Here is a 25,115-nt window from a genome sequence, read left to right on the forward strand (position 1 = left end):
TAGTAGTAGTAATTGATAATAATAATAAAATAATAAACATTTACATAGAGCTTTAAGTTTTGAAAAGCACTTTATAAACATGATCTCATTTTATTCTTACACCATGAAGGTAGGCGTTATCATTATTCTCATTTTTACAGAGGAGGAAACAGGCAGGCAGACACTGAGTGCCTTGTCCAGGGTCACACAGTAAGTAAATATCTGAGGCAGGATTTGAACTCAGGTCTTTCTGACTCCAGATCTCATACTGTATCACCTGTCTAATATTTGGGGTTTACAGACCAAGGGAAGATTTATCTAAAGAGAGATGCTCCTGTTTTCATTAAGGTCCTCCCTCAATGCCACAATTTCGCATGGATCTGTCCTGGTTTTTTTTAAGGTTATGCCAGCATAGGACATATTTACTATGATTAAATCATAAATTTGGTATGGAAAGGGACTTAATGAGTCTATTAATTTTGCTAATGAGGAAACAGAAACCTCAGAGAGGTTAAATGATTTGTCCAAGGTCACCAAGCCAGTGAATATCTGAGGTGGGGTTTGAACCCAGGCCCTCCTGACTCCAAGTCCAGTGCCCTATGTATGACTTCATGATTTGGAGGCCACAAGTATAGGTCTGGTGATGGACTGTGAGTCTATCATCCAATGACCAACAGTAAGTGTTGAATGATTCTTCATAATAATGTTAGCCACCAAGGATGACAGGCTTTTTTTGAGGAAGGGGCAGTGCTGTGACAACTCAGGAAGGCCACTCTGATGGAAGGGGGGTGGCTACTCCTTCTGTACTCAAGCATGATTGTAATAGTCTTTGTTTTAAATTGGACCAACAAAAATCCTTCAAAATATCAAATCATTGGAGGTAGATGTCTAGAACAATTCTTTTCTCATGATAGACCTGAGTTAATGCCATCATGGACAGAAAACTGGAATAGGGGGTCTGAAGAGCCAGGTCTGAGTCCTAAATTAACTACTAACTCCATGTGCACCTTTCAGCAAATTACTTAGTCTCTTTGTTAGATCCACAGGTTGATTCTGGGGAAATGTATCAAGGAATGTCCTTCACTTTTCATCCTTTCAAGTTAAACTTGAACATCTCTTGGTGACACAGAGGACTATGGAGGCAGAGGGAACTGGAGGTTGTGGTGATGCCCCCCTCCACTTGTCAAATGAATGTTATGATGTTTTCTCTGCTTACTTTTTTTAAGCTCAGAGAACACCTCAGCACCAGCTCAGAGAATAACTCCAGACCAATTCAAATTAGTTCCCTGGGCCAGCTTGAGACTATCTCAGGACGAGATCAGAGAGGTTCTTGGAACAAGTTCTCTATCCATCAGAGGTTTCATTGAAAGATTCCCACAAAACCAACTAAACAACATTCATCTCCACCCTGGATCATTTTTCCTTCCCTGACCATAACTGTGACTGTCTGGAAATTCTTTTTTTTCTGCCTTCTTTCTTTAAAGTCCATTTTTAAAAAGTGTCTCTCTTTTTCAAAAAATGCTGTCAAAACCAACAGGCGTCTCATGGCCTTTCTGGGAAAACTTCATTCCTAGATTCCTGTTTGTCCTGGCTCCTCTAGAGTGTGGTTGGAGTCCCAGAGAAATATTAATAGATTTATTTCATTGAACTATGCAGCTCTCTCCAAACACTTATGTGAAATGTTTGGAAAAGAGCATGATGTGGATTTCCACAAAGTGATGAAGTCTACAAAGAAGAAACCTGTCCCAGAGGCCCCCAAGGAGAGTCTCCGCTGTCCCCCTAATTCTTCCACTCTTTTGTTGAATGGCCTTTATAAAGTTCAGTTGCATCTTCTGTCAAAGGACATATTGCCTTTTTCCTTTTTCAGCAGAAGTAGGCTTCTCAGTTCAGGCCTCCATAACTTATCTCTCACTTGCTGCTGATACCCCTTCCCAATCAACCTCTAACTTGGTTGTATGGTTCCATGGTCTGCTCAGGCAAAGTAAAATTATGATGAGAAATCTGGCAAAACTTCCTACTTCCCTCCTCCCAATCTAGATAAGCTGTTTAATCCACTTCAAACTGACTTAGATAAATTGCAATTTAATGTCAACTGTTAGAGGACTTTGTCAGAATATAAGTGCAAGGGAGTAGAGTTTCTGTTATATTTACTGATCTATGACCAATTATCTTGGTGATTAAGAGACAGTGCAAATAAGGCCAAGATAATAGTGATTTTGAACCCTACGTGGGTCAGTTATGTGTGCTTGTTCTCTGTTAACAGATTGAGTCCTTAGACACAATTTAAATCCCTACGCCAGATACATTACTGACTGTGGTTACAGACTACTCTTTCGTGCCAAGCACAGATGAAGGTCTAATTTTGATCATAACTCCCCTAATATGTCACAGAATGTTCCCTAACCCTAGTCAGAGAATCATTCTTAATATTGGTAATGGATCAGCTCTTTAAGGTTGGCCACAGATTGACTGGCCACAGACAGATCCCTAATCCTGGCCATAGGCTGACCTCTAATCTCACTCACAGACTAGCTCTATAATTATGGCCACAAACCAATTTTCAACTCTTTAACCTCAGCTACACATTGATCTCCAACTCTGACTATAGGCTGATAACCTAATTGCTTAGTTGTCTCAAAAATGTATATGGGTGGTCATTAAGGGTACCAGGTATGAGATTGTGGATGACTCAGTAGAGTCTATCTTCACTGCAAGAGATAGAGCTCAGGACCCCCATCCTATTAGTGATGAGCTAGGAATAATATCTTCAGATATAAGGACTAAAGCAGTCAAAATATCCCATATGTGTGTTCAAGGTAAGTGGTGTGCACCATCACACCTAAGTATATATTCAATTTATTCTAACTTCCTTTACTAATTGGGCATTCCTTAAAGAAAATCAGAATTGGGGTCTTGAATGAATTTCTTCCACTGTAGCTCTATTGACTGAACGTAATTTGGCTCAGTTATCTTCATGGCCCATTTCTTTAGGGCTGATCATATGAGTTTGGCAACACATTTGATTTAATTGTTTTCAAAATCCTCAAATCAGGGGAAAAAACAACAACAAACGTCATCTTTTCCCTCCATTCCCCACTTCCATGCTTTCCCCTCCTCCATTTGGCTCACTGGTCTACCATCATCAAACTCCTCCCTTCTTTCCTTGCCCAAAGAATAGATGAGGGCAGGATAAGGGAAGGGAAAGAAGGGGTCTCTTGTGAAGACTTATAAGGACTCTTACTGGGCAATTTTGCAGTTCGTGGTGGCGACATAGCGTCCGGTGTAGTGGATGTTGCATCTCACAACATTGTTGGTAAAGTCAGACTCCAGCACGATGTACTTTGGGTTCACCTGCACCTATGATGCAAAGGGGAATGGAAGGAGATTGGAAAGTTGATCAGAAGCAATGAATTCACCTGGCCACTCAGAGAGATAATGGTGAGAGAAAGAGTGTAGAGGAGAGGTCGCAAAATTACTTTTTTCCCTCCCTTTCTTAGAAAAATCCAAAGCTCTCGTCCCCAAGACAAAGGGGGTTGACTAATAACCTGTTTAGCCCCCTTCCACATCTATGATTCTAGAAGAGGCAATTTCTAACAAATAGAACATGCTGCTACCCCAATATGAAGTAAAATAAATATAATTCATTCATAGATAATGGATTTTGAGGACTGCCACTGTTCATCTGTGATAGAGATATGGTTATACTGTCAAATCTTAATTTTTTTGGACTCTGTTTTTTGCTATCTCTCTCTAACTCTGTGTGTGTCTGAGAGAGAGATGGATCTAAATTACAAGACTCTTTATGTAAAAATCAGTATGATTCTAGAACTTGCAGGTGATAGATTATAAGTTTTTAATGGCAACAATCATAGCTTATTCATCCTGGCATCCCCACAGTGTACAGCACATAGTAAGTGGTCTTTTAGAATCTTTGTTACTGTCAGTGCCTTCCCTCTGCTGATTATCTTCAGTTTATCTTTTATAGATCTTCAGTTTATCTTTTATAGATCTTGTTTGTACATAGTTTTTTTAATGTGTTTTCTCCCCCATCAGGCTATGAGCTCCCTGAGAGCAGGCTCTGTCTTTTGTCTTTCTTGTATCCTATTGCCTAACCTAGTGTCTGGCACTTAGTAGGCACTTAAAGAATGTTTGCTGAATAACTGAAAAAAATGTCCTGGAGGAATGATTTTTTTTTAAAAGGACACTCCTAGCCATTAACAAAATATTGTTGACTAACGTGAAAATATGTTTAATGTGATTGTACATGTATAACCTCTATCAGATTGCATGCTGTCTTAGGGAGGGGAGAGGGTTTGGAAGGAGAAAAAAATTAGAACTCAAAAACTTTTAAAAGTGAATGTTGAAAACTATCTTTGTATGTAATTGGAAAAAAGAAAATAGTATTAAGGGGGGAAAAACAAACATAAAATAACCAAAAATGTTGCCACACAGAGATTCCCCTGAGCCTGCTTTAATGAATAGCTAAGGGTAGGTTGTAATTAGTACATTAGTGGTTTCTATGTAAACAGGGTAGTGTAGGATGATGGAAAGCGTGCTGGATTTGGAGTGAGAAAAGAAACTGGGTTTAAATTCTGCCTCCAACATTTAGTGGTCAGGGGAGCAAGGGCAGCTCCCTTCATCCTTTTGAGGTCCAGGTTCCTCCATCTTAAAATGGGGCTCTTGTTGTGAGGCTGAAATAAGACAACATATGTAAGGTGCTTTTCCACCTCTGTTATCATTAAGAATGGTTTGTTATAGTAACAAAACATATTTCAATAGCTTGAATTTACAAGGCCCATCACCTCCATTGCTTCATTTGATCTTTATACCAATCTGGTGAGGAAGATGAGTATTATGCCCATTTTATACACAAGGAAAAGAAGCTCGCAGGATTGAAGTAGCTTATTGAAAGACATGAAGTTAGTAAGCAATGGGTCAGTGTTAAGAATCGACCCTAAGGCCAGTACTCTTCCTGTCATGTACGCTATGCCTCTCCTGTTGCCATGTCACCTGCTTAAATATATCCCTCTTAATTTCATTTGCATGGCTCATTAGATCAATAAACCCTATATTTATGAACAGTGATAAAGTTCCATAGAACAATGATTCCAAATTCCATGAACAGGATTTTAATGGACTTGAATAGAGGGGGCTCACTCCCTTCCTTTACACAGAACACTCAGTCTGGGCTTTGGGCTGTGTAGTACAAAGTCTAAGAGTCTGTTCACAATAAAAGGGAAGACCTTTTCTGCTCCCACTGAGAAAGAAGGACTCTAGTTAGTTAAAAAGGATGCTTTGAGCAAAGTCTGAGGCCTCTGGGATGTGTTGCTTACAACAGACTGTATTGTATCTCCTCCCTGAGGAGAGGAGATGCCTCGGGGATGGTTCAAAAGGTCACCTTGCCTGAGGAAGAGGCATGGGTCAGGTCACCTCTTTCATCCTTTCGGGTGCTCAGATGCCCTACTGTACTTTTAATGTCAATAACACCGCCCACTGGGATGTCCTTGCCAAAGGCTTTATTATGTGTGCATGATGCTGAAGACTTCTTTTAGAAAGTACAAATTCCTCTTTCCAACACCTCCCCCAACAGAATGCTTTAGTTGCTTAATCCTAAGCATTTGTAGATGTGAGATGTGAAAAAACCTAGATAAAGGGCTTCATCTTTTACTTTATGCCCTTATGTGTGTAAATGCAGAAACAAGACTCATGTATCTGCGTAAAATGATCCTTGTTTTCATCCCCTAGGATTGATGCCTCCCTTGGTTGCCATAGAAACCTACCTTGAGGATGTAGTTGCCAGGTTGCACATCAGTGATGTCAATCCACTGACAGTCAATGTCAGCATTGTATGTATCATAGCAGCCTGGACTCAGGCCCTGAGAATGGAGGAGAGATGGAAGAACAGAATTCAGAACTCAGCCTCTGCTTTAGACTACTCACCTCCTGCACTGTGCTCTTTCCCCACATCCTGTTCCTATTAGTCCCCAGGACTGACTGACTACTGTTCAGGCCTAGTGGTTGGTGGAAGATTGAGTCATCCTCTTTTATTTCAAGTCTTCCTTCCTGATACTTTGGGTCTACTCCATGGAATATAGAATTGGAGTATCATGGAATATAGGAGACCTGAGAAGGATTTGGAGATAATCTAGCTCAGCTCTCTTCATTTTAAAGAGAAAGAAAATAAGACCTAGAATGGTTGAATAATTTGCTCAAGTTCATGGCAGAACCAGGACCAGAAGTCAGGATTTATGACTCGTTTTCAATGACCTCTCAGATTTCAAGTCACCTCTCAGAGCAAGGCTAGGAGAGGGGAATGGTGAGGATCTGACACTGAAGGGGCAGACAGAGGTGGAGATCTAAGAGAAGCCTGCAGGAATCTGAAAAAATCAGTAAATAAAAAATCAGGTCTTCATACTCATCACTGTTTCACTGGACAAAAGGACAGTAACAGTGAAAAGAACAGGATTTTCTGAACTCTCATTGTTAGTTAATCCAGGGAACTGCTTAGCATTTTTATCTCTGCTCACATCAACCTTTCTAGTCTCTTGGGCCCCATTAAATTTCTAAAATATATGCAAGATTCCCAGATCAACCCTTCTCTGCCCTCCTCATCACCCCTTATAGACCTACCTTAGCCAATCCATCAGTCAATTCTATATTTCTAAGTATACAGTGGGTACTCAATAAAGACACTGATGCATTAAGTGGGTGTTCTTGATTTCTGGTTGTTACTGTGTTGTGTAAAGACTTGCCTAGGGTCACATAGTCAGCTAGCACATGTCAGAGGTAGGCCCAGGCCTATCATAGTCTATCCACTAAACACAATGTCTCACCCAGAAAGGATCTGTAGACCTTCCTTTAGCTTTTCCTGTTGAGCAGGGCCCTCTTTACACTCCTATTGACTTCCCTCTATTCCCCTCACTGACCTGTGTGTGGGAAGTGCAGGCATAGCGCTTCAGGTTGCCAAAATCGCATGTTGTGTCCTCTAGGCAGAAACTGGCTTTGTGACCCTCAGCCACCTTTCTGCCTGTGGTAGCATCCAGCAAGTCATAGTGGCTGAATTCATCCATGCTATGGTAATGCCTGAAAGGAACAGAGATGCTCAGCTGTGGCATGTTTTTTAGCGGTGGCCACTTTGGAGGCCACAGTGCTGACCAAGGTGCTGAACAGAAGCCCTAGTATTTCTGGAGAATCCTCAGCATCTTCGTGCCATTGCTGGCTGCTTCACTTCCTATTTTATCCATCCTCTTACCTGTCTGGCCCAGAAGATGGCCTGATGGAACAGAGGTGTATCTTCTGCCCGCCTTGTGGCATGAGACTGGGAATTAAATCTTTCCAAAGAAGACTTTCACCCAAAGACACCTTCACCCAAACCTAGTGACCTCTTACTTCTCCCCATCCCCTTAACATCACTGGACCCACATCTGGATCTGCCTCACTGTGTCCTAAGCTCATACCCTTTCTTTTGTTATTGAAATATGTACATATTTTGTCTCTTTCCTCTGATTCACAGTTTAAATTTTCACAGAGATCTTGAATACCTTCTTTCTTCAAAAGAACCATGATTTCTTTGGTGAGCCTTCTCTACTCTTAGCTAGTCTGGTCCTCAGATGACAGTCATATAGTCTTGGCCCATGCTCAAAGTCTTTCCAACTTGGTAGCACCTGCTAGAACTTCTATTCCATACCTCCAAGTCAGCATAAAACACTGGAATTCAACTTTACCCAAAGATATGATTCTCTAAAGGTGAAATTTCAGGTTATTGGAAGAAATACTTTTGGACATTGAGAAAAGACTTTCTTGGTACTCTTCATATCACATGACAAAGGCAGTCACTCCATATTATAGTTGAACTACCCATACCAGTGGCCCCTTACGTACTACAGATATTTTTTCTGAATCCAAATGACAAATAGGTACATAAGATGATAAAGGCAAAAAGATCCCTCCAACAGGAAGGCAAGCAGGATATCTAGAGGTGTCTGTCCTTATGCCATCTGCCTACCTTTCCCTAATCCCTTCCTGCTGCTTCTGGGAACCATTACTTACTGGTGACAACTGTGCCATTCCCAAGTGTGGCGGGGCCGGTTGGGCAGAAAGTCAGCTGTGCCCTGGTTCTTCACTCGCTGAGGAAACCTCAGCAAGACACGCACATCATAGTCAGTAGCCTCAGGGCTATAGGCAGTGCTAGAGGGGAAAGGACAAGGAAGAATGTCACAGGAATTATCACTGTAACCACTGTCACCTTGACCAAGCCAATGGTTTGGAGAAAGTCACTGGTATTTATGGAAAATATTAGGGGACTGGCTGTTGGAAGAAATAGTCCCATCTTCAATTCAGCTTAAATATTTATTGAATGCCTGTGCACATGGTACTAAGCTATGGGCTGAGGAGACAGATGACATGAATCATGGAGCTTACAATCTAATGAAGGATAAGACATTACACAGATAAACATAACAGGAGGAATAAAGGAATAGGTGTGACATCCAAAACGACAGTGACATCCAAAACACAATGAGAAACTCAAGGACAAAGGCCATGGGATCACAAATCTAGAGCTGAAGGGGACATAAAAAGCTGGGTAATCCAACACTCTCATTTTACAGATAAGGTCCTAAGAGGTTCATTTGTCTATGGTCACATGGTCAGGGAGCTTCAAGGACTGGAACTGAACCCAAGTCCTCTGATGAGAGAATGAATGATCTTTCTACTGTACCATACTGCCTCACTTAATGAGGTGCTGGGGGAATCAGGGAATGCTATATAGAGGAGGTGGCTTCTAAGATGGTCCTTAAAGAAAGGCAGAAATTTTAATGGTAGGAAATCCATTCCAGGCATGGGGGCTGGCATGAACAAAAGTCCATAGAATGAAAAGATCATCACTAGAAGAGAAGATGGCAAATGGTTCATTTGGATAAGGTGAGGACAACTCTTGGTATACTACCACTACCACTATGATTGTGACTATCATTGTTCAAGAAGTAGAAATGGCAAAAAACTGGATTTGGATTCAGAGCATTGAGGTCCAAATCCTGGCAGTGCACCTGTGTTACTTTCAACAAGTCACTTGGCTTCTTTGGACCTTAGTTCCTTGATCTGCAAAATGAGGTCCAGATGACCTTTATGTTTCTTCCTATTTCCACATCATATGAAGCAACATGGTATGGTGGTATAATGATTTAGAATCAGAAGACCAAGGTTTGAATTCTAGCTCTGCTATTCATGTTCCTGTAACTCTTTTCCTCTACAGGCTAAAGATTCCCAGTTATTCCAGCGGATCTTCATATTGCATGGTTCCCAGTCTCCCCACCATCATGACTACCCTCTATTAGAAGTGCTTCAGTTGGGCATAGCCTTTTTAAAATGTGGTTCACCTAACTGGAAACAATTATCCAAATGTAGTCTGACCTTGGGAGAGCACAGTAGGGCTTTGAATTCCCTCAATCCAGATCTTATCCTTCTATTAATGTATCCTAAGATTGAATGAGTTCTTTCAGCTAGTATGTACATTGTTGACTGATAGCTTTATAGCCTATTAAAATAGTTGGGTTCTTTTTGTAGAAACTGTTGTGTAGTCGTCTCCCAATTCTGTCCTTGTGCATTTGCCCTTCTGAAATGAGGAATAGGATTTCAAAATCATCCTTATTTAATTTCATTTTATTAGATTCAGTCCATTTTTCTACCCTTTGGAATCTCATCACTTTACTAGAAATTTTTCCCCTTCCCCCAGGCACTTCCACCTTTCAAGTAGACAATAGTATTTATTAATCTATTCAGGTAATTACCTATTAACTCTCACTATTTATATCTGATAGTGTAATCATTTAGATTTATAGATGGTTAAATAATCCCTTAGCCTGTACCTGTCCATTGTATATGTAAGGGTACCATGAGAGAATCTGTCAAAAACTTTCAGAAATGGAGGCATCATGTCTTTGGCACTCCACTGATCTGCAAATCTAGTAATTCTATCTAAACTTGTAAACAATGTCAACCTACTGTGAGATGTTCTTTTGTTTGTCTTTGAAGGCAATATTTAATTTTACTAAGGAACTAACAATCATTAACAAATATGAAACAGATTTTCCCCAACATAATTGGAAAAAGAAATAATGGAAATTGATAATCATGTCAGTGCCAAAGTAATTTGAAATTTCCTTACTCTTCATTTGAAAAATAACTTACTACACACTTACCTTAACTTTAAATACCAACAAAACCTTGTGAATGTTAGAATGTAAGCTTTTTGACTGTTCTTATTTTTGTTTTGTATCCCTGATGCCCAAGAGCCATTCTGGCTTAGTGAATAGGGAGTTGGCCACAAAGTCAGGAAAACCCAAGTTCAGGTTCTGCCTTAGACGCATACTGGCTGTATGACCATGGACAAGTCATTTAACCTCTCAGTGCTCTACTCTCTAAGATTATATGTTGTAGAGAGTTGCTGACTTTTATTGGTAGAGAAAACTTCCTCTTTTGGAAGTTTCCTATAGCAATGAAATCAGAGATTCAGTTCTATTTCCAATTCCTAGAACATAACAAGCACTTATAAATGCTTATAATATTGAACTCAATACACATCTATAACTATTTACATATCAACATTAACTTGTATGCTCCTACATGTTCATAATAGCTTATTGGTAACTCCTTCCATACCCACTTTTATTCTCTGGCCATTCATCTTAGTATTTCTGTATACTTTATTTTTTCATATAGTGGCAGAATGGTTCTTATTTCTTCAATTTGCATTACTTTAAATATCTTCCTAAATTTCTTTATATTTTTCACATTTTGATACACATAATGTAATATTACTTTACAGTGATATAACATATCTTTTTCAGTCATTCATCAATCAATGAAACTTAATTTGTTCAAGTCAGTAAACACTTATTAAGCACCTACTATGTGCCAAGCACTGTGCTGAGGGTCCAAAGAAAAGCAAAAACAAAGGTTTGTTCTCAAGGATCCCATATCATAATGGGGGAGATAATATGGAAGTTACTGTGTAGAAACAAGATATAGACTGGATGAATTGGAGGTAATTGACAGAGGGAAGGCATTAAGATTAAGCAGCACTAAGAAAAGCTTCTTGTAGAAGTGAGATCAGCTGAAGCTTTTGTAAACTGAAAAAATTACAATTAAATGTCTATGCCTGCATGAACAGATATATCTTTATGATGACACAAAGTATAGTCACAATAATGGGATTCTGATCAAAGGATATAATTGTTTTGGTGATTCATGCTATATACTTCCAGACATTCCTCTAAAAAAGATCCTGCAAATCTACAATTTCATTAGCAATGTATGGATTTACCTTTACTTCACCACCACACGAACAAGTTGTTGCTCATTCCATCTCTCCCCAGTGTTATGGGTATGAAGTGGTACTTCAAAGTTGTTTTATTTTTCTTTAATAATCAGGGAGGTGGAATTTTTTTTAAATGATCCCTTACAGTATATTTAGGCATTTGTCAATAATCTGCTCAAATTCTTTGCCACTTTATCAAACGATGATTAAGTATGGCTATTGAGTACTTTAATCATTTTTATATACATTTTATATGTAAAATTTATATATTTATCAAAAATATTTTACTCAATCTGCTAATTTTTCTCTTGATCATATGATTTTCTCATACAGACTTTTTTGAATTCACCCCTTTAATTCCCCAAATTTTTTTGATTTGTTTAACATTAAAAAAATGTATCTGCCCTCCCTCTATAACTAAAAAAATCATTCACTTTTCTTCAATCTGTTCAAAATTTGTTTTCTTATGCTTTATTCTCTGACCCAGCTGGAATTTGTTATGGAATACTTTATGAGGTGAGGAACTCAATATCTTTTTATTACCAGCCAGTTTCCCCAATATTTATTAAATCTTTTCCCTAACTTTATCGTATATAGGTTCAACAAATGCCAATCATTTGAATTATTTGCTTCTAGTTCTAGTATTTCTCCTCTGTTCTACCAGTCTGTAGTTTTCCTTAAAACTAGAGAGCTTTGATAAAATGTTTTACAATATATTTTTTTCCTTTCTCAAGTTTGATATTTTTGCTTGTTAGTTTTTCTAGATAACTATCATAAGATCATGACATTTAGAACTGGAAAAGCCTTTAAAGATTATCTAGTCTAATCCCTCAGGAAATTAAAGTACAGAAAGAACTTGCTGACCATTACAAAAGCAGTAAGCACCAGAGCTGGAATTCAAACTCAGGTTTTCAAACTGTAAGTTCATTGTACGTTGCACCATAATGCATCACTTTACCCAGCTCTACAAAAATCACATTGGTATTTTGGTTGGTATGACATATAATCTACAAACTACTTTAGGGTAGTCTTTTTATTATATTGATCAGACCCATCTATGAACACTGAATTTCACTCCTGTTATTCAGATCTCCTTTTATTTACCAATACATTTGAAAAATTATTTTTGTAAAAGTAATGAGTGTCTAGGTAAGTTAATTTCTAGGCATACACACACCTATAGATGTATTTACTATTGCTATAAATTAGAATTTTATTTAATAGATTTATATTCTTGAATGGTGGTATTATTGTTCAGTGACGTCTGCCTCTTCATGACCACATTTAGGGTTTTCTTAGCAGAGATACTGGAGTGGTTTGTGATTTCCTTCTCTAGTTCATTCTACAGATAAGGAACTGAGGCAAATAGGATCAAGCAACTTGTCCAGGGTCACACAGCTAGCGCCTGAACCAGATTAGAGCTAAGGAAGACAAGTCTTCCTGATTCCCTGCCTACTACTCTGTCTACTTCACCACCTGGTGACTTTCCATTCTTGAATGATTGTCTATGTGAGAAAACAAAACATTTTTATGGACTTATATTGTGTACTGCAACCTTATTGAATTCCTTTATTGTCTTATATTTTGTTGTTGGCAATTGGTGATGGAATTTCTATGTAAGCATTCATGTCATCTGAAAATAATGATATTTTGATCTCATTTTCTACATTAATCTCTTTAACTTATTATTGTGATTTCTAATATTGTTGAATAGAAATGACTACGATGGGCATTCTTGTTTTATGCCTGTTTTTAGTAAAAAAAAAATACTTCTGATGATTCTTCATTGCATATAATGTTACCTCTGAGCTTAGGCAAATATTTTGTCTTATGTTGAGGTACAAGAATTTTATTTCTTTTTTATAGTTTTTTCTTTTAACAGTTATGAATAGATGCTATATTTCACTGAGAGAATTTTATGAATCCATTGTCATGATTTTAAAATATTTTCTTTTTAATAGCTTCTAGTTTTTCTAATATTGAGCTATTTTTACATTGTTGGCATAAATTTCACTTGGCAAGAATGAGTCAATTTTAAAAATGTGGTGGTATTTTCTATTTGCTAATAGTTTTATTTGGAATTTTCACATCCATATTCATTAAAGAGTTTGGCTTAGATTTTTTTTTTTGCCTAGACATTTTCCTTTTAAGTTTTGGCTTAATAAAGTTTAGACTCAAGACCATATTTGCCTCATAAAATGCATTGGGTACCAGTCAATCTTTCTCTAAATTTAGCAACTTTCTATGTAGCATTGGAATTATTTATTCTTTAGAGGTCTGGAAAAATTCCCATGAAAATACCCCATGACTTTGTAATTTTTTGCAAGGTAATTCACTGATGATTTTTCCCCTTGAAATGTGTTTGTTTATCTATTTCTTCTTGTGTTGATTTTAGCAATATTTTGCAGTTCATTTAATTAAGGTCTCCAATTTGTGTGCAAAATTCCTTAATGTTTCTATTAATTTCTCTTGTATTTTTATGATCTATTTTTATTTTTACCTTGGTGCTATCTGTTTTATTTTGGTGGGATTGTTTCCTAAAATGCCAGCATTATTTTTTTAAAGCTCTTAGTTCCACTGATTAAAGTGATTCTCTTTCTTTTTCTATCCTATTCATTATTGCTCCTATATCTCTTTTTTATTTCCTTTGGAATATTACTGTCTTCTGTTGATAATATTTTTAAGTATAAACAATTAATTTAATCTTTATTTTTCTTTTTGCTAATTAAAGCCAAACAAATTTTCTTCTAAGATTCACTCTGGCTGGAAACCATAGATTTTGATAAGGAATATTAGTGTTATCATTATCTTTGAAATATTATGTTACTTTCTTATAGTTTCTTCTTTAATGGTTATATTAAAAGATTTTTTTAGTTTCCATGTAGCTTGAAACCTTTTATTAATTCTACATTTACTTTTTTCTAGTTTTATTATATCATAATCTGATGCCTTTTTACTATGTATCTTTGGTTCCTTTAAGTTCAACTATGTGGTGACATGGTTTTCAGAACTTTCATCATTTTGCACTCTATCTAATTTATCAATGTCCCACTTAGAACATGGTACCCAGAACTAATATAATACTCTAGGATGGCTAGCATAATAACAGAGAGCTTAAAGAAACTAGGAACACCCTATTTATAGAGGGAGATGCAAATTAAGGGAGTATTCCAGCAGAGTAGGCTAGGAAGTGAGTAGATAGAGTAGGGAAGAATGACTGGATCTGATCGGATTAATATAAAAGAAATCTGTGCTGCATTTAAACCAATTTTGAAAACATTGAGGGATCATTTTTCAAGGTGCTTGAAAAAGGAGAAGATATCGAAAGATTTGGATAAAAAATGTTGGAGAGAATTATTGGGAGACAAATGGGTGACTAAGAGGATATTAGTAACTACTGACTTATAAGTCTAATTTCTCATCTCTATAATGATGCCAGGGCATCTAGGTAACACAGTGATTAGAGTGCTGAGCCTGGGGTCAGGAAGACTCATTTACATGAGATCAAATCTGGCCTCTGACACTTTCTAATGCTATGACCCTGGCTAAGTCACTTAACCCTATTTGCTTGTAAAATGAGCCAGAGAAGGAAATGGCAAACTACCCTAGTATATTTGCCAAGCAAATTCCAAATGGGGTCACAAAGAGTCACAACTGAATAATAACAGTAATGCACCCTGATATTACCCCATGCAGGAGGAGTGAAACATGAAGATTCAGAAAAAGGGACTGAGAAAGGGTGGTCAGAAAGGTGACTGTGTAGCCTTGGACAAATTACGTAATCTGTTTGGGTCTAATTTACCCAACACATAAAACTCTCAACCTTGATTCCTCTCTCCCTGAAAAGTGTGACAATTTTGGTTTCAGAGTGGTCGCTCAGTGCCCCAGAATCAAGGTCTTACAAGGCTACACAGTGAGTTAATGGTGGTGTTAGGATTAAAAATGGACTAGAAGGCCCCTCCACTGGGCCTTCAGTTTTGCCATGCTGTATCACGTGCTCCTTACCTGGCCAGACATTTCTCCTCTGCCGCACAACGCAAGGAATAGAGGTGGGACCTCTGGACATAGGTAGAGGCTTGCACATAGTTGGGATCAGGTACCAAGTCAGGGAGGCCTAGAAGAAAGAGACAAAGAACCCCAAAGTCAGCAAGGGCTTGGCAGTCCTCAAGAGGTCTCCCCATCACTGCCTCCCTAGGAAGATTCTAGACACTTTGACTTGGTTTAGCTCCATCCTTTTCAATGTTATTTTGCAAACCCATTTTAACTGCCCATTATGGGCAAATCCTATAAGGAAAAGCTGGGATCGAATCCTGCCTCTGACTCTCATTAGCCATGTGATTTCTTGGTGATCCCAGGCAATTCTCCAGGACTCTTAAGTGACAGTTGTGGTACCAATGTGCATCAGTGAAGGGAGTTTTCACTAGAGGAGTTCCTTATAACTGTCAAATGGATCTTCCTAAAATTCAAGTCTGATTATATCATTCATTTAACTCTAGTGGATGCCTGTTGCCTCCTGGATTCAATATAAGATCCTGTTTGACTTTTAAAGCCCTTCCTAATCTGGCCCCTTCGTACCTTTTTTCAAAGGTCTTTGAGAACCCTCCTCCCTTCCACCTTCTCTGCCATCCCCTGACACTGGTTCCCTGGTGGTTCCTTGCACCATATACACAAAGTACTCCACCTCCAGCCTCTGGGCATTTTCATTGGCTGGACTCTATGCTTGGAATGCTCTATCTCTTCATCTACATCTCCTGGCTTTCATCAAATCCCAGCTTAAATCCCATGTCCTGTGAGAAGCATTTTCTGACTGCCCACCTTAATCTCATGTCTTCTCTCAGTTGATTATCTCAAATTTGTCTGCAATATATCTTGATTGTATGCAGTTGTTTGCATATTGTCTACCTCATTAGACTGAAATCCTGGGGGGAAGGGGCTGTCTTTTGCCCTTTTTTTTGTATTTCCTAGTACTTCGCACAGTACCTGAAACATTTTTTGTTGTTCAGTTGTTTCTGACTCTTCATGACACCCTTTGGACTTTTCTTGGCAAAGATACTGGAGTGGTTTGCCATTTCCTTCTCCAATTCATTTTACAGAGAAGGAAACTGAGGCAAACAGGGTGAAGTGACTTCTCCAGAGTCATACAGCTAGTAAGTGTCTGAGGCTGGATTTTAATTTAGATGTTCCTGACTCCAGGCCTGGTTCTCTATCCACTGGGCCTCCTAGCTGCCAAGCACATAGTAGGTACTCATTACTGATTGACTTTGGACACAATCTTACCTTCTCTACTCCTGAGTTTCCTCACCTTTATAATGTATATGTTGGATTAGGTGATCTTTACGGTCTCTTCCAACTTTAAATCTATAATCTTATTGGGGGTGGATATTAGTCCCTAACTTCAAGGAGTTTGTAATCTATAGTGTATTACAACATATACACAGACAACAAAAATATGCATTTTATTATGATAAGAAGGTCTGAGAGGACCAAACCACAGTTCTGAGGCTTCTCAGTTCCTCTCCTCCCAGGGAGAACATTTTTATTTGATGGCCCAGTGACCCCAAGACCAGAGCTTGAGGACCTGAGGAGTGAGTAGCAGCAGACCCCTCCTTTCCTCTGCCTCTGCCCTGGGGCCTGCTTTCAGGTGGTCCTCACGTAGGGAGAGATGATTGCCCATTGGGAATCTATGAGGCAAGGTTCTCCCCATTTAATAAATGAGGAGACTGAGGCAGACAGAGGATAAACAACTGGCTCAGTGAGTGTCTGAAGCCACATTTGAACTCATAGCTTCCTGACTCCAGTGCACCACCTAGGTGCCAATCTATGATCCTATATTATCCTACAAAATAACCTCCAGAAGGTGAAAAGCTTCTGTGAAGTGAGGCCCCTTCCAGCTCCAGATCTCAGGTTTAGTGAATTCTTTTAGGAGGGAGGGGAGGAGTAGAGGGAAAAGGAACATGGGAGAGACTGCCAGGGCTTTGGTGCCCAGGGATTCTGGGGCTAAGGCGGGGTAAGATCTTCATATGCCCCTGGAGAGTCACCACTGGGCAGGAAGGGAGTCCATCTGGCCCATCTGCAGAACCAGGAAATTCCCAGGAGGGGGTGAACAGAGGAGGGAGCATGGAAAATCCTTTGTCCCGGGGCTGCTGACCCGGCAGGATTCTTAGACCGGGCACTCAGCCTGACCTTTATTGAGTTTGCTTTGGCTAGGACGATGTTTCCTTCATTTTAGCTCATAAGAGAAAGGTCTCCTTTTTGTGCCTCTGGCCAAGCCCTGAATCCATCCCACTCCCTCTTTTTGTCCCCCACTTCTGGTCCTCTATCCCCCTCCTATCACACCTGTCTCTATCCTCACTGGCTAGCTGAGGGGGAGGGACTTTAGATGCTGATCTTTCTTTTTCCTTTTTGACCTGGGTTTATTTTCCTCAACCTTCAAGGCTTAGTTCAGGGGTGAGGACCCTGTGGCCTTGAGGTCACACGTGGCTGCACTTGAGGACCTAGAGAGCCACATGTGACCTTGAGGCCTCCCCACCCATGGCCTAGTTCATGGCCCTTCTTGTCTGTGAAACTTTCATCAATTACCCCAGCACTCCCTAAGCTCCTTCTCCTCTACCTGCCACAGCCCCTTACTGTCTAACTCTCCATCTCAACCTTATCCCCATAATATGCTCCTTCCAACGTGTGCCATTTCCCTAGCCAGACTAAGAGTTCTCCTTTGCTCAGCTTTCTCATCTGTAAAATAGAAATAATAGTATCCCTCTCCTAAGATTGTTATGAGAATCAGATACAACATGGAAAGTGTAGCCTTAAAGTGCTCTATAAATACTAGATTTTAGGAGGCACACTGGGAAAAGCCCTTATTGCATCTGGAGTCAGGCAACCTTGAGTTCAAATCCAGCCTCAGCCTCTTACTAACTGTGTGACTCTGAGCAAGTCACTTAGCCCTGTTTGCCTCAGTTTCTTCATCTGTAAAATAAGTTGGAGAAGGAAATGGCAAACCACTCCATATCTTTGTCAAGAAAACCCCAAATGGAGTCCCAGAGAGTCAGACATGATTGAAAATGAATGAACAACAAAAACCACTGACCCAGAGTTTGGGTTCTTACTGCACCACTCAGAGATTCAATGGACTATAGGGGAAAGTCCATTGGATTGAAGGGTCAGGAAACTCAGATATTATTTCTGGTTCTGCTACTGATTTTCTGTGTGTGCTCAGACCAGTCACTTCTGCTCTCTGAGCCTCAGTTTCCCCACCTGTAAAGTCATGGGTTAGGGCTGGCTATGCTTTCACATTTCATAATTCTGTGAGGGAGCAGACTTTTGTGGGTCATGATTTCTTCCTTCTTGCCATCCCTCCCTTCTGGCTCCCTGGGAACCCTTTTATCAGCTGCTTGGTTCAGGTTGACAAAGAAGGTAAGTTGAGGCTTTGGTTCTCAGAGCCTTGACAGAGTGTCCTTTCTCTCCCTCTGCCCCCCACTCCACCTTCACTGGGTCAGTAACTCACTCAGGGGCCTCTCCCAAGGCAGTCAGCACTACTTCACCCTGTAGGAATGAAGGGAAAGCCTGGAGAGGGAGGATGAGGTTAATCCTGGTGGGGGGCAGTCAGGGAGCCTTGGCTAGCAGCATCCACATTACCCAAGGCCTCTGGAACGATTGCCTCATTTCCTAAGGGGCCCCAGACTCCAGTGGCCTTCTTGGCAGGGGGGGAAGCAGCATTTCCAAGCAGGGACCTGGGACACATCATTTCCCTCCTTGGGGCCTCCACTCACAGATCATCAGTGACCTTCCTGGGGGCCTGGTGAATTCTCTCCTCCTGGAGACAGTTTTGAAGCCCCATCCATGAGCCAACCCTCTGTTTTCCCATACAGGGTGAAATCCTTCGTTCTCTGAGAACCTTTCCCCGGAGCGAGCTTGTCTGCCTCCTCCCTGTCCTGTGCCATGGACGTTCTCACCCTTTTCTGTGTCATGGTCCTCTCTGGCAGTCTGTAGAAGCCTATGGACCTCCTTGAAGAATTATGGTTTTTATTTCATAAAAGAAAACATACAAACTTACTAAAGAAGGCAATTAAATTGAAACAGAGCAACTTTACAAAATTATGTGCATATATACACAATGCATACAAGTAGACAATGCGCTTGTATACATGTGTGTTCATGTATAGGACCACATAAGAATGCACACATATTAATATACATGAACACATATGTCCCTTTCTAGCATATGAACACACATATAGGAACAGATCTATTCATGTCTATATATGTGTTTGTATATAGGAATATATGTGTGTATACATATGTATGCCTATACACACATATTCATGTGCATGAACACATATGTGTTCCTATCCTACACATATGTGTGTGTATGTACGTATTTCTATATGGGAACACATGTGTGCGTATGTACACACATACACGTATATACATATTCCCATATAAGAATGTAGACGTACATAGCTGGGGATATTGGGAGATAATTGTACTTATCTCTCAGGGTTATTTGAAGATAAAATGCGAAAATATCTGCAACGTGGTTCTGCAAACCTTAAAATACCATAGAAGTACTAGTTGTCATTGTTATCTCATTGGATGCTACAAACAGCAACAGTTTGAGACACAATTCCCCTGTAAGTCTGCTGGCTTCATGTTCTACTTCAGTCACAGACTCATCCCCAAATTCATCATGGGCGGACTCCAGCCCTTCCCACACATAGACTAAGCACCCAGTAGCTCTTTTACTATGGACAAGTCCTTTACCTTCTCCGGGTCTGTCTCCTTTGCAGAATGAGACTAATAGCAGCTAAAGTACCTACCTTAACCTTGTGTGGGGAGGTGTGGGGAGCGGGGCAGACTTGTGATCTATATAGGAGCTCCCAGTGTAGAAAATTACTCCACTGAGGCAGCCCAGCAACTCCTCAGTAATTCCTCTTGTTAGAGAGATACCTGAGGGCACTCACTCAGCCAGTGTACACCAAAGGTAGGATTTAAACCCAGATCTTCCTGACATTTTAGGTTGGTCTTCTGTCTTCTATACTTTTCTGCTTTTCTATAAACTATGCTGCCTTGTGAGGGTTAAATGAAGTAATGTATAAAAGAACTTTATAAACATGAAATTGCTGCAAATACATCAGCTAGTAGTAGTAGTAGTAGTAGCAGTAGTAGTAGTAGTAGTGGCAATAGCAGCAGCATTCTCTTTAACCCGCTTGGTCATCTCCCAAATGCTGTTATAACAAAGTCTCTGCGTAAGAAATCATGGGCGACTCAGTGTAGCCCATGAGGGAGATTCACTGCAGAGTCCACACCATACCAATGGATGCCCAAAGGCAACACTTGCCCATATAGATAGCCTATGAATGGTATAGCAATATGCCCCTCCCTCCATTTACTAAAAACTTCATTTGTGTGATGTATGGTAATTGTTTTCAAGTCTTTTTTATGTTCTCTCCTCACAGAGCCTGAAAGGCAGGACCTGGAGCACCTAGAACACAGACCACGGAACTTGGGAGCTGGAAGTTTCCTTGGAGAACATCTAGTCAGACTTGGCTGCCCTATTCTTCAAGTGACAATAGTAAGGCCTACAAAGAACCTGTCAAAAATCACAAAGCAAATTAGTGGCAGAGCTGGGACTGAGCCACTGTGAGTAGCCTCCCTTCTAACTCCCTGTTTTTCTCACCATCTCTAGTACAGGACAGGGTGTCTAGGGAGTCCTCTACAAACACTAACTAGAACAATTATTAATAAAAAGAGCTAGCATTTATATCATACCTTAAGGTAATGTCCCACCCCTTCTCTTGAGGAGTAGATCAAGGACTTGACTGTCCTCTGCCTATCAGCCAATCAAAGAGCAAGTATTGATTTATTAAGTACCTACTATGTGTCAGGCACTGGAAATACAAGGATAAAGAATGAAATGATCTGTACAAACAATAAGTTTATGTTCCAGTCACAGGAACAAGTACATATACACCATGTACAGCCTAAATATGAAGTTAATCCGAGTAGATGGGAGAAGGTTAAAGACAAAGGTCCTATGCTCTGGCTGAGGTTTTCCCATCTACAGGGCAGCCTCAGTTTTTTGCTTGGAAGAGAGGGCCTCTGGGAGCAGAGGGGTGAGTACTGCTCTCCCCAGCCCCCAGCCCTGCTCCACCACAGACAGGCTCATTTTCCCCTGCCCTCTATCTCTAGGCAAAGGTGATCCAGGACCCTGCCCCCAAATTCAGGCGTGTGTATGTGTGTGTGTGTGTGTGTGTGTGTGTGTGTGTGTGTGTGTGTGTCTACAAAGAACAATGCTTCTCTTTTCTCTTGGACTGTTTTCCCAGGAGGAATTTCTGCTTGTCAGCAGTATGGTGCTCATTTCCTGCAGCCTCACTTGGTCATCTGTGGTGATGTAATACTCAGGGGCCTGAAGGCCCAGAGAGGAGTCCACAGGGTGGGACTGTATGTTGGAAGGGTGTGGTGGGAGAGTCTTTTTAATAAGGGAGAACTTTCCCAAGGCAGGCAGCAAAGAACCATAGAAAGGACACTAAAGCTAGACTCCTCAGAGGACCTGGGTTCAAACCTGGCTCTACCTTCTCTGGGCCTCAGTTTCCTCATCTGTAAAATGAGTTAATAGGACAGGATGATTCCTAAAGTCCCTCCCAGCTCTGGATCTTTGGTCCTATGATCCTGACTTATGGAAAAATTGTGAAGAAGGCTAGGTTTGTCCCCGAATACCTGCTTTCTTTCCATTTTCAGCAATTCTTCCCCAGTGAGGCTCCCAGGTCCCTCCTGCTGCCTCTACTCTCTCCATCAGGGAGGAATGTATCTGACAAACTCTTTCACCTTTAGGTGAGAGGGACTGAATGAGGACTCTCCCCTTAGGGAGAGGAGAAGCTGTATTCTTGGAGGATCCTGAATCTGGCAGTGCTGGTCCTAAAGCAAGAAAGTCCTGAGGGGAGACTGTTTTTGTTTTGTTTTTTTGGAGGGGGAAAGTGAGGCAATCCAGGTTGAGTGACTTGCCTAAAGTCACACAGTTAGTAAGTGTCATGTATCTAAGACCAGATTTGAACTCAGGTTCTCCTGACTTCAGGGCTGGTGATCTATTCACTTCACTACCTATCAGCCCCAAGATTTTGTTGATAGATGATGACAGATGGAAGAAACCAAGGCAGGCACCTATCAACCATTTCCTCATCCAGGTAAAGAGCTGCTCTCCTTGGATCTAAAAGTCACTTCTGGGAGGACAGCACAATGGAGGGTCAAAAGCCTTGGTCTGGAAAAATAGAAGTCTGGGTATTAGTCTTGATTCTACTGCTAATTTGTTGAGTCCATGGCCCTCTTCGGGCCTCATTTTCCTCATATGTAAATTGAAAAAATTGGCATAGGGTATCTCTAAGTTCCTTTCCAACTCTATCATTCTATCATCTCTCTGGGTTGCTGTCTCTCCCATCAGATTATAAACTCCTTGAGAGGAGGAATTGCTTTGTCTTCTGTGCACTTAGCACAGAGCCTGGTGCATGAGTTGTTTCAGTCCTGTCTGACTCTTCTTGACCCTATTTTGGGGTTTTCTTGTCAAAGACACAGGAATGGTTTGCCATTTTCTTCTCCAACTCTTTTAATAGATGAGAAAACTGAGGCAAACAGGGTTAAGTGACTTGTCCAAAATCACACAGCTAGTAAGTGTTTGAGGCCAGATTTGAATTCAGGAAGAGCAGTCTTCCTAACTCCAGGCCCAGCTCTCTATCCACCACACCACCTGGTGCTTAACAAATGTTCATTGACTTGACTTGCTGACTTCATTACCAGGATCTTGTCTCTCCAAAAAGGCAACATTTTTTTTTTCAGAGAAGTGATGTAAGATGGCATTTTTAACAGGGATGCAAAGCTGGGAACCCAAGACAGAGGGTATATAGGAATTCCAACTCTGCTAGCGGGGAGGGAAGTGAACACAACTGATGGTCTTCTCAAGTGATTTCCAGGGTCCTGGGTAAAAAGGGTGTTCTTTGGGAATAGATGGTCAGTAAGAGGGCCAGTATCTGGTATGACCTGGAGTCCCTTTTCAGGAATTAGACCATTTGTGATGAGCCACTACTGAGATATTGCCTTAAGTCTCAGGAACTGAAGAGAGATCCACATTAAGCCCTAGAAGCTAACCCTCAGCTTTTGGCTCTCACTCCTTAGCCATGACTCATGACTCTGACCTTAGAAGATCTCTGGCCTCCAATAAGAATAGTAAGGAAACTAAGCTAATAGCTAAGAAGTATGTGTGCACACACAGGCCCTGTGTACTTTTCTGCTTCCTAACCTGGGAGTCCCTGTAATCCTTCCTTTGGGGCAGGGAAGTCCTAGTCATTTGGGAATAGGAGAGTTTTCCCTCTAAGGCAAAGAACTACAGGATGTTAAAGCTAGAAGGAAATCTAATAATATCACTCCAAGATATAGAAAAAGAAAGAAACCTCAAAAGCTTTGGATCCAAACCTCTTGATTTACACATGAGGAAATCTGAGGCCCAAAGAATTTGAGTGACTTGCCCAAGGTAACATAAGAGAGTTGATATTAGAACCAATACCACAATGAATCAAGCATTCTTTCTACTATAAGCATTCCATCCTATCATTTTACAGATGAGGAAATTGAGGTAGAGAGAGATTAAACCTTATTCAAGGTCACACAGTGTACCAGTGGTGGACCTGGGAAAGAACTGAGTTTTTCACTCCATCAATGGACTTCCAACATTAATTTCTGTGAATACTCTAAATTAACTCTGATATACTGAAAACATTGACATACTCAAAAAGTATGGAAAGAATCAGAGGCAATAGCTTTTCTGGGAGGGGAGGTGTTTGTAAGTGCTACTTAGAAGACAGCAAGGACAAATACTAGGGAGGATTTATGGAAAGACAGATAAGAATTGAATAGGGGGAGAAGGTGGAGATGGGTTATGCTCTGTAGTGATGAAATGAGAATCCACACTCATGAGTGGAAGCATGGAATAGTGGAGGATGAGGACCTGGGTTTGAATTCTGTCTCATAGACTTACTAGCTGTTCTACTCTGGTCAAGTCACTTAACTCTTTGGTGCTTTGGCTTCCTTTTAAGGTCATAGTCTATCTAGGTTGTAGTCTAGCTTTGCTTCTGAGATCATGACATCACAGGGTTGTTGAAGAAAAAGTACATTTTCCCTTTATCTTCCCAGAATTTTCTCAGGGTTTTTGAAAAAGGGTGCACCATTGCCTTCTGTTTGTTACAAAAGCTTCTGCCATTTTGATGGTAAGCTCTTGGAAGGTGGCATCTTTGTCTTCTCGGATTGACTTATAATCTTTGCTCTTCCACTCAGTTTCCTATATCTCTGTATCTAATTATTAATCTGTAATTCTATTCATCTCTCTGGGTTCATCTCTAATACAGGACCAACAGAAAGTTATTTGATTCTTGCTTCCCCTACAGTACCTAGCACAGGACTGGATTATACAGAAAGTGCTTAAAACTACTTAATTTAAGACCTTAGCAGCCACTTAATACATTCCTATTCCTCTGTCTTCAGGAAGGACAGTGGTGAAATCACCCTATAGAGATAGCTACCTGCCCTTCCTCTAGAGACAGAAACCATAATGTCCATGGATGTTGCTTTAGCAAATAGAAATTCCTTTCTCTCTATTGTCTGACCTAAATTGTTCCCGCTGCAATTGATTCCTTCTTGTTCCATATGTGGAAATCAGAACTAGATTCCAGGTCTCCTGACTTCCAGCTTCATGCACAAATACACACACCGTGTTCTTTTGGAGGGGGCTTGCAGATTATTACTGGATTTCTTTTTGGACTCTACTTTTAAGGACTTGGTT

At 40.4% G+C, this 25,115-nt stretch overlaps 1 protein-coding gene across 1 annotated transcript in view; it reads right to left on the minus strand.

Annotated features, from left to right (window-relative positions):
* Nucleotides 1–25,115, minus strand: part of LOXL1 (lysyl oxidase like 1) — a 47,086-nt gene that overhangs the window by 809 nt on the left and 21,162 nt on the right. The window contains exons 2-6 of the mRNA XM_072628397.1: nt 15,302–15,410; nt 8,029–8,166; nt 6,906–7,062; nt 5,760–5,855; nt 3,221–3,336 (exon numbers count right to left, since the gene is read on the minus strand). Of these exons, the coding sequence (XP_072484498.1) occupies nt 3,221–3,336; nt 5,760–5,855; nt 6,906–7,062; nt 8,029–8,166; nt 15,302–15,410 (616 nt within the window). The remainder of the gene's footprint in view (nt 1–3,220; nt 3,337–5,759; nt 5,856–6,905; nt 7,063–8,028; nt 8,167–15,301; nt 15,411–25,115) is intronic.

The sequence above is a fragment of the Notamacropus eugenii genome, chromosome 1 (genome assembly GCF_028372415.1).
Source record: "Notamacropus eugenii isolate mMacEug1 chromosome 1, mMacEug1.pri_v2, whole genome shotgun sequence".
Lineage (NCBI taxonomy): Eukaryota > Metazoa > Chordata > Mammalia > Diprotodontia > Macropodidae > Notamacropus > Notamacropus eugenii.